Below are 10909 nucleotides of genomic sequence, written 5' to 3'. Positions count from 1 at the left end.
CTAAGGACCACAACAAGTATTTTTGTTGTTTACAGAATCCAATAGGTTGAGCAGGACCTATATCAGGACCTTCAATCTCTCCAGTCTGGTTCTTATGCCCTCTGCTGGTAACATGTGAGAAACAATATCAAACTGCCATCAAATCACTACATTTATGCATTTGGCAGATATTTTTTCCAAAGTGAATTACAGTGCATTCAAGCTATACATTTTCTCAGAATGTGAATTCCCTGGGAACAAACCCATGATCTTGTTGTTAAGACAGTTGAGCTACAGCAACATGCAAAATTGTGCTGTATAATCTTAAAGTCCTTTGCTATCTTGAACTTAAGTGAGGGCTTCATCGATTTTGTGTTTTACCAATTGTAAACCAACAAATGAGGTGGTTTATTAAAGATCCAATTGAATAGTAAAATTTTAACCCGCAAGAAGCAAACCATGAACAATCACTATTTTGCCATTGAGCAAGGCACTTAGACCCAGGTTGCTCCATAGGGTATTTTTCCTGGAATAACTGTACTGTAAGTCACAATGGATAAATAACTGTCTAAAAAATTGGTTCTTCTAATCTTTACACAAGTTTCAGTCATGCCTGTTAATTTCTTTTTCTTTTTTTTTTTTTTACACAGGTGTATCTGGGTTCCTGCAGGCAATTGAAAGGCAGCAGAAAATGATCTGGAGGTCAACATCTCACTATTCTCCAAACTGCTGTCAACATGGCATGACTATAAGGAGACTACTGGCAATCCATTCTGTGTGGGTTGTTTTGCACTGAGGCAATGGACAAAAGTAGATGAAAGTGCTGATAGAACTCCCATGGTCCCCTGGGGCCAGAAAAAAACCCTTTGCTACTCAACCAGAACAATCCAGGACTGGGAGGGCTATTGTCAGACTGATTTGTCCCAGTGACAGGGGTGTAGGGTGGACAAAAGACCGCCCCTGTACTAGGCATTATATAAATGGGTTATCTCCAGAGTGCAACACACAGTTTACTGTATATCATGGCAGTACGGGGCCCATTTTTTCCACTGCTGCTAATGCTGCTGGGTCTGGTGCAGGACAGAGACTCCACCCATGCATTCAACCCCAGTCACCTTCAACAGCACAAAGTCCTTGGTGAGAAAGCAAATCAAAACCAATTGACCACTGACATTTCTGGCTCAAATATCTGTTTCTCAAAGATCTCACTGCTAAAAAACACTCATTAGACTCATTACACTCACAGTATTAGCTGGATTGCTGGTCTTAGCTGGCCCCCTAGCCTGATCTGGTTGGGTTTAAAGTGGTTTAGGGGAATTTTCATCTGGTCAGACCAGCTAAACAAGCTGAGCACCAACTTGGTCTGGCTGAGACCATCTTAAATCATCTAAAACCAGCAAATCATATTAGGCTGCTTAAAGCTGCCTTTTCCACCCAAATATTAATTTGGTTTCCTTTACCTCTTTTCTGTCCTGGTAAAACACCTCTCATTTGCTTTATCATAAGTCCAGTGTACAGTACCTTGTCTATATGGGGGAAAAGTTAAATGTATTGCATGGACAGAGTGAATTGTATTGAACTAATAGACTTCACTAACATTAAATTAACTGTTGGACTCTCCTTAGACTGGCCAAAGGACTGTGGCCTGGCTCATTTCAAACCAAACACAGTGGAGCGCATTGTGTCAGGCAACGAGGCAAGACCCCATTCCTGGCCATGGCAGGTCTCACTGCAGGTAAGTTACATTTGAAATGGCACAACATGGCTACGATAGAGTGCAAAAAGTAAAATGAGGAAGTCATTGATGTTTGTTTGATATCTGATTGACGTAGGTTCGTCCCAGAGGCAGTAAACATTATGTTCACGTGTGTGGAGGAACTCTGATCCACAAGAACTGGGTTGTTACTGCTGCACATTGCTTCCAAAAGTAAGACAAGATCCTCATCAAAAACCAAAACTGAGGACGTTAACACATCTATAGTCAAGAATTACTTTATTTAAATGAAAAACAGTTTAACCAGAAAAACTAGCCAGTGAGGATAGTAAATGTAATGAACTACCAGTACCTGCAAGAATTTGAATTAGATGCTCAACACACTGTTTGATAAATCCTAATTATTGGAATCATAATTAACAGATCTCAGTGTGTAAGTCCTTCTCTCTGTGCTTTTTCTTCTTCCTTTGATTAGGGGCAAAGCAGAGGATGCTAGCAGATGGCGTATCGTTGTGGGTAAGCATCAGCTGAAGAGGGCAGAGTCAGCTGAGCGTATTTTTCCTGTAAAGAGGATCTACAGGCACGAACACTTCCGTTATCCGGCCCACAGTGAGCTGGACTATGACATTGCATTGGTCAAAGCTGGCACGGATATCCAGACCACTAACTTCATCCGCTACGCCTGCCTGCCGCGCAAGCAGACCAACCTTAAACCAGGGCACTTGTGCTGGGTGACCGGCTGGGGAGACACAAGAGGTACAGAACTGCACCATAAGCCTTTGTGCTTAATGTCAGATTCAGAATTAGCCAATTTTTTCCAAATGATCATACTTATAAGCACACAGAACAATCAATCAACATATCAAACAAGAGATGTGTTTTCCAAGTACCAACTGGTAGAGAATCAGAATCAGAATGCGCTTTATTGCCAAGTTTTACTACATACAAACATATACATTTAAACATACAGTATATATATATAGTGACATAAAATAAATAAGATATAACAGATGAAAAAAAATTAAATTTACAATAGAGCAATAATGTTTTTTGAATAATTTATATACAGATTTGTGCAGGTGATGTAATGTATTGAAGAAGAGGTAGGATATGTTAAAGTATATAAATGAAATATGGATATAAGTAGGAATGGATGGATTGATTATTGCACATAGCTGTATTGACAATGCATGGAATTTACAACACCAAGGTCATGGGTTCAATTCCCAGGAAAACACACAAACTGTAGCTTCCCAAGCTACAAGCTACTTATAAATTAAATTAGTTAAACTAGTCAAACTACTCAACTTAAAAAAGCAGTTTGCTACACTACAAGTTACTACGTTCAAGCTATTTAAAGATAAAATATATATTTTTAATATAATAGTCTGATGTTATGATTTCATTTTGCAATCGGAAGTTCTTTATTTTATTATTTATGTACATATCGTACTTATATTTTTAATTAGGGTAACATTAAACAACTGTGACAACATTCAATTGACTGAGTACAGGATTACACATTTATACTAAGTAAGCTAATAAACCAATAAAACACCCTTTTTTTATTATCGAAATATAGCAATAAACAACAGCAATTAAATAAATATTTTGCTTAAAAAAAGAAGACGGTGAATTATGGCAAAGCCCTATAAATTCTCTCATTATTTACTCACCCTTATGCCATCCCAGATGTGTGACTTTCTTTCTTCTGAACACAAATTAAGATTTTTAGAAAGGCAATGCAAGTGAATGGTGAAAAGAACTCTAAAAGCTCCAAAAAGGAGGTAAAGGCAGCATAAAAGTAATCCTCCAGTGGTTTAATCAATGTGTTCTGAAGAAATCCAGTTGGTTTTGGGTGAGAACAGACCAAAATGTAACTCCTTTTCAATGGTGGTGGCGTAGTGGCTAAAGCACATGGCTGTTAATCAGAAGGTCACAGGTTCTAACCCCATGGCCACCACCATTGTGTCCTTGAGCAAGGCACTTAACTCCAGGTTGCTCCGGGGGGATTGTCCCTGTAATAATTGCACTGTAAGTTGCTTTGGATAAAAGGGTCTGCCAAATGCATAAATGTAAATTTCAAACTTTACAGTATTTTGATGCTACACCACTACTTAATGTAGCTCGTTGCTGGAAAAACTACACTGTATTGAAAACAGTTGAGCTACTGTCACGCTATTGAAAAATGTTGTTAAGTTAGTAGCGCTGCTACTTTTACACTGATCCAAAATAGTGGGGTCTTGAAGCTATGAAATTATTGGCACACAGATAGTATGAGGATTGTACAGTAAATAACTGCTATGGAAATGTAGAACTGGTTCATTTTAATCCCTTAAAGCAAAAACAAAGAATATTTTAATCTTATTTTTTTACATCGTAAATTTACAAAGGGACGTAATCCACTGATCCAGGGCTGATGTTTGGCATCTCTTTTTCTTCTGTAAAATTTAGGTGGAAAAGAAAACATGTCACTTGCTGAAACGCTGAACCAAGCTCGACTCCCAATCATTGACTATAAGACCTGCCGACAGAAGAAGTTCTGGGGTGACCGTGTGAGAGACTCCATGATCTGCGCCGGGTTCAGAGACACAGAAGGAACCCCAGCTGCTTGTCAGGTCAGAAAACAGGTTTATTTGGCCAAGTTTATCTTCAAAACTATTTGAAACTCTTCTTAACTCTTCTTCTACCTTCTGTGTGGATCTTATTCCTCTAGGGTGATTCTGGAGGCCCTCTGCTGTGTCAGCTGGAGCGTGACCACTGGGAGGTTCATGGCATCGTGAGCTTTGGTCCCATTGGATGCACGGTGGAGAACAAGCCCAGTGTCTTCACCCGCACAGCAGCCTACATCCCATGGATAGAGGCCACACGCATCAGGGACTTCTTCCTTCATTGATTTCTCATCTCTGAGAAATCCTTGCCCACATCTGCAGGCACCAAAAAGAGTCATTATAACATCTTTAGCTCCATATCTCGGTCAGGGTCTGGCCCATGGACTTGGTAAACCAGTTGTGGTCCATGTACTGGAGGCTGGTGTACAACATAGCCACCAGTCACCAAAGTTAGGGTAGTTTGCGCTGCTTTGAGGGTCGTTTCTCTGCTGTACATGTGCGATTCTTATGGGCTTCGCTGTAGCTCATAACTGCAAAGTTTTTAACTGCTTTCAGTTAGCTAAGCGACATTTTCTGTAAAACTAGATCTGCACAAGTCCTGGCTATTGTACATTACACTCAAAATGCTTATTCGGTCTCATTTTTCTATATGGACTTGCATCTACTTTCGCTTTCTCTCTTGGGCAGTCCAGTGCTCAGTCCTTAAGGTGCTTTTTGACGGTTTCAATTATTGACAGAAATATCTCATATATTTTACCTGCTACGGCGAGGCAGTTTCCCTTTGACGCTGAACAGAGAGTAAGAAATCTCCACACAGATTGGAAATGTTATACTTCACACTTTATATAGCCAGAATCAGAAATCAGTTTGTTCCCCCAAGATACTTTAAAGGTAAATTTTGTCCAAAAAAGAAAATTCTGTCATCATTTACTCTACCCTAATTTTGTTCCAGACCTGTACAACTTTCTTTTTAAGGCTGGATAGCAGCCTCTGTCACCATACACTTTCCTTGTACCTTTTTTTCCACAGTGAAAGTGAATGTTGACTGCAGCTGTCATTCTGGACATCTTTTTTTTTTTGTTCCACAGAAAAAAGAAAAATTAAAGTCATATGGGTTTGGAACAACATACGGGTGAGCAAATGATTGGATAATTTTTGTATTTTTGAGTGCGTAATCCCTTTAATATCAGTTGAACAAGTTGTGGAAATGGGGGCTTTAATGAATTATATAATTTAATATATGCATCTACATAACTACTAAAACTACAAAGAGTGTCTGGGGTAGTGGTGCAATACTGCTTGGATAATTAAGAATAAATTATAGAACAAATAATGCTTATTCTGGTTGAGAAATAATCCTTTCAAAATATTATGTGGATATCAAATATATCTAAAGTAGCTGAAGGAGGGACAATATTCTGCAGCAATATGGTAATTATCATTCATTATTCATCTGTACTCGGTACATTTACTTGTCTAATCTGCTTACAAATAAATCAATTGTAAACAATATCCATCGATTAATTTTTGTGCAACACCAATACTGTTAAAAACAATGTACATTACAATTTAAAGTTTTGCTAACTTAAATTAGCAAAAGAAAAATTATAATTAATAATTATGTGAACTCAATTGAAAGGAATGCTCCAGGTTGAATATAAATTAAGATTAAACTACAGCATGTGTAGCATATTGTTGATTAAATCATTTAAACTCATCCTTTGTTTAATTAGAAAAACAGAACCAAAAATCACAGTTATAGTAAGGCAATTACAAAGGAAGTGAATGGGGTCAATTCATAAACATCAAAATACAGTTTGGAAAGTATAGCCACAAGACATAAATAATATACTGTACATGATTTTAGTGTGATAAAATCAGGAATAACAATACAGGCATTACATTGACATTACAACTCAGTTGTATTATTGGATATAACCTTATATAAGTTTGATCACACTAAACACATTTGTCTTGTGGCTTTACTTTTAAAACAGTGTAAATTTTGTTTATGAAGTGGCCCATTCACTTCCATTTTAAGTGCCTTACTGTAACTGCAATGTTTGCTTTATTGAAATAAATGACAAGTCGAAATAATGCATTGATTGCCACAAAACAATTATGGCAAAAACGCTGTGAAACATTCTTTTAAATACTGCACTATCCTATAACAGTTCAGTCATGTCCATGAAACACTGATCATTAATTATGAATTATTGTGTTACACTGCTTAGTCATTATTAATACCTCTAAAACACAAATGAAGAGTCCGAGACACTTGAACCTTGCATTTTATTTTAGGTAGGTGTGGAGCTGATGTGGCCAGTTTAGGGATAGTAAATGAACACATTTCAAACTAGCCAGCACTGAAAAAAATCTATTTATATTATCAGTCCACATACAGAATAGACAAAACTGATTAAAGGACTCCGAATTCCTCAGTCATCTTAGATAAGATCCAACTGCAACTGATTCCGACCAAGACATGTATAGTACGTACATGACAACAGATCGTTATGATAATATAAACACTGACTGACTTGTTCTAATTATCAGCAAATTCACAGCTGTGCATTCCACACATGTGGAGGCAGTCTGGCTCTGCAATTTAAATATTACACCTAAAATGCTTCTTATGAAACTTGTACACATGTTGTTGTCCAAAGGTTCCCTAAGGAGGAACACGGTTATTCTCCAAGAGTTTAAATGGAAATGGAGAGGGTGAAAAAGGCTCAGAGTCTAAATAAGTCCAATGTTTGAGCTCTCAGTCATCCTTAGTAATGTGAAGGTGACGTCCCCTTCAGGTGATCCCAGTTGTTGTATAGAGCATACAGCCCTGACATGGCTAAACCGACGAGACCTCCTCTGGCAGCTCCTCTGAATCCAGCTGCAAACAATAGATATAAATCATGTTCTATTCCACCATAGATTGCACTTTTTCAGCACTTTAGTTAACATGACTTCTATTCACCTGTGGATTTGAAAAGCATCCCTGTTAACGTTCCAGCAGCCACTGTGTTGAGGTCATCCTCCGCACCTCTGGCCTTCTCAATGGCCACACCAAACACACTATATAACAGAGCTTTAGCGATAAAGAGAAGCAAAGATTACAACAGGCATGTATATATATAATTCAAAGACATGTACATATTTTTCAATGATTCAAGGGATAGAGTCATGCAATTATTGTTTTCTCATGATTGATCATTGCGGTCACTTCCGAGTGCTCACGCCCACGCCTATTGAATTCAATTCATTTCTTACCCACAGATCCTAGTGTGTTGGCCCACGAGGCCCCTTGTCGTGTGACCATGTTCAAAATCCTGACAAAACATTAAAAAAGGTCAAAATTTCTACAGGATTAGTTTAATCATAAGCATTCATCAACATCAAAACAGTCTGTATTTTTCTATTTTCACATTTCTATATATTTAAATTAATCCTGAATCCTCTATTCTACACTCATACGTCATACTTTCTAATTATTTAAAATGCAACACACACTTACTGTACATTTCTGGGTTTTGACCATGTCATGTCTCTAGTTTCCTTCAGGCCCATACGGAGACCATTAACTGTGCCAAAAGCAGCACCTTTAAGGAAAAACGTGTCATAAAACTGGGATTAAAGCTGGTGCAGTTTAAGACATGTATTATAGACTTAAGAGAGACAGGCTTCACCTGTTATACAGCATCCCCCAATGGTGAAGAAGGCCAGCTCAAAGCGGCCACGGGTTTTATTCGCGCCAGTTGGTAGGATGAACTCTTCTGTATCCTAAGAGAGTGAGAAAAGCAACATGAACCTGACAACAAAAGTTCTAACACAGTAAAAAAACAAAAAGAAAACAGGCATAATAGGCAATTAATATTTGTACACAATATTTTATCAAATTTTTCTGTCTGTTAAACCCTTAAATATACACTCACTGAGCACTTAATTAGAAACACTATGTGTCCGACGCGGTTGTGCATTCTGAGATGCTATTCTGCTCACCACAATTGTACAGAGAGGTTATCTGAGTTATCTGTCAGCTCAAACCAGTCTGGCCATTCTCTGTTGACCTCTCTCATCAACAAGGCATTTCCGTCCACAGAACTGCCACCCGCTGGATGTTTTTTGTTTTTGGCATCATTCTGAGTAAACTATAGAGACAGTTGTGTGTAAAAATCCCAGGAGATCAGCGGTTAAATCATGGTGAGAAAATTATGAGAGAATTTTCATTTTTAACTATCCCTTTAATGCCGCATTCAAGTCACCTCAGAATGATCATATTTATGGGATGAGTGTAAATGAAGACCATGGTCCATAAAAATTGGAACATTGAAGGAGGGAGTTGAGTCATATTAGTCATGTTCAGACTGCAAAATAAGCGCCCTGTCCAGTCACGGTGCAGAACTCCGTTGCACAAGAACAAATCAGCGATGGAGGGGACTAGTAAATATTGGGATGTTCCGAGCTACAGTCACAGATTTTTGACGTCATCATTTTGTGTTGTCTTAAGAGTGACGCAAAAGACCATTTGCAATCCGAATAGAGCAGCCAGAGCATACGGACTGAGACGCATCTGAAAAAAATCCGATTGCAATCGCATTTGAAACCACCTCCCAGTGTGGTTTGAATCAGATTCGAAAAAATCTGATTTCATGTGGGATTTATTTGCTATCCAGACTATAAAAATCTCAACTGGATACAATCTGGATATGCAAAAAATCTGATTTATGTGGCAGTCTGAACAAGGCCTTAGTGACCAGAACAGAGACTTGTGGGGGTGGGCTCTTTTCACTTGTGCCAATAAGCAACCACCCAGAACACCCTGGCAACTGCAGAGCAATGTGCAAAAAACACTGAAAACAACCTAGCAACAGCATAGTAACAACCTGGCAGCCACATACTGTATGTAGCAATGTGCCACAACACACAGCAGAGATCACCTTGACAACTGCATAGCATGCCCTAGCAACCATCCAGAAACCCTACCACATACTGTAGCATAAATGTGCTTCAAAGCAAATATAACATTTTAACAACCACCAGAAAACTAGTTTTCATTCACACATAAAAATAAATATTGTTGGACATTTTCATCAGCGCTGGTAATTATTCATACACATTATACCTTGTTTAAATGTAAAATGTAAACGCATGTGATTAACTTTTATATGAGCAGGTCTCCTGGAAAGGCTGGAGACTCGCCGCACATAACTTAATTATTTAACAGCTTTCGTAATGTTTAAGTCTAAATTTATCAAATAATAAATTAACCCACATGAGCAGTTTCTTGTCTTTTTCAGTCAAGACAGACGATGGAACACATAATCTGGTGCGCACTTCACTTGTGATTTTGATTCAGATTAGCAAAACAAATCATTCAGATCACTTTTTGTACAGTTCAAAGGAATCAAATTTAAAAGATTTTACTAAAATGATTCTTTCAACAAATCACACATCGCTATCTCTGATCTGAATGCATTTTTGCACATACAGCTTTTTTGGGGTGTTCAGTCGCAAAACTAATGAGGGGATTCTAAGAAGGGTCCAAAACGGGTCTGGAGAAATTTATCGGAGTATAAATATAAATTTTCTCGTCAATATGCAGTGAAGTGAACGTAAAAGTACAAAGAAATATTTAAACTCAGGCAAAGTACAAATATTAAAAAACTGTACTTAAGTATTTGTACTTCATTACTATACACCACTGCATAATGAAGTAAAACCCTGGTAAATGTATTGCGAGAGAAAGCAAAACATTTTCAGAAAAACAAAATCCTGCCCTGTCCGGCTCCGTAGAAATGCAACTGTCACATTACTGAAACTTACCTGTACAAGGTAACGAGGGTCAACGTTGAGGTAGGGTGAGAGCGGGTTCATACCAGTCACTGAGAATAAAAGATAACGCTCATTACACATTTAATCAAACGTATAGATACTCCACTTTAACTAAATAGACTGAATAGTGAGCGTTGGAAAGAATAGTTCACCACAAAATGAACATTTTTTCATTATTTACTCACCCTCATGGTGTGACATTTTCTTCTTTGGTGGAACACAACTGGAAGATATTAGGCAGAACTTAATTGACATGCTGCCTAATAACATCTCCTTTTGTGTTCCTCGTAATAGGCAAAGTCGTACAATGTTGGAACAGCATGGGAGTGAGTAAATGGTGACATTTTGAGTGAACAATACCTTAAAGTAAATAAGGACGAGACACTGATAACTTACATGGTACTCCTGCGAGCTCAGAATTTGAATAATCAGGAGCTCCTCCACCAAAAAGACTCCCGAGTCCCCCTCTAAGACCTGATCCAGGTGTATTATTATCCATTTCTTTTTCCTTTTCTTACAGATTATACTAGATGAACCGACTCGATGATCTGACTTCCGCACTGACCCGTGTGAAAAAGACCAACTAGCTACACCAAGCGATTTTTCTTTTCGATCAGGTTCTATTTTAAATCTGTCCCTCGTCGATATCACTGTCAAGAGATGTCAAGTATTAATATTAAATGATCAGTATAGTTTTTCAGTCTCTGATTAAGTATTGCAGCATCTCTGACCTCCACATGCTGCCCTGCCGTAAAGCAGAAGGACACCACTGACGTAA

At 38.1% G+C, this 10909-nt stretch overlaps 2 protein-coding genes across 2 annotated transcripts; one reads left to right on the top strand and one right to left on the bottom strand.

The window, feature by feature from the left end:
* Nucleotides 1-5785, top strand: zgc:112285 (uncharacterized protein LOC561476 homolog). Its single transcript, XM_052102990.1, has 7 exons — nt 1-114; nt 630-1116; nt 1605-1714; nt 1812-1906; nt 2169-2449; nt 4148-4311; nt 4410-5785. Exons 2-7 carry the CDS (start codon nt 960-962, stop codon nt 4587-4589), a joined length of 987 nt encoding a protein of 328 aa, XP_051958950.1. The 5' UTR covers nt 1-114; nt 630-959; the 3' UTR covers nt 4590-5785.
* Nucleotides 5786-6561: 776 nt separating this feature from the next.
* timm23a (translocase of inner mitochondrial membrane 23 homolog a (yeast)) lies at nt 6562-10909 on the bottom strand. The gene is made up of 7 exons (XM_052103023.1): nt 10528-10909; nt 10123-10181; nt 7986-8079; nt 7814-7898; nt 7570-7628; nt 7277-7387; nt 6562-7192 (listed from the first exon to the last, which is right to left on the bottom strand). Exons 1-7 carry the CDS (start codon nt 10628-10630, stop codon nt 7080-7082), a joined length of 624 nt encoding a protein of 207 aa, XP_051958983.1. The 5' UTR covers nt 10631-10909; the 3' UTR covers nt 6562-7079.

The sequence above is a fragment of the Xyrauchen texanus genome, chromosome 33, assembly GCF_025860055.1.
Source record: "Xyrauchen texanus isolate HMW12.3.18 chromosome 33, RBS_HiC_50CHRs, whole genome shotgun sequence".
NCBI classification, from domain to species: domain Eukaryota; kingdom Metazoa; phylum Chordata; class Actinopteri; order Cypriniformes; family Catostomidae; genus Xyrauchen; species Xyrauchen texanus.
The sequence above is the reverse complement of the archived record's forward strand: the minus strand, read 5'-3'. Positions and strand labels throughout refer to the sequence as shown.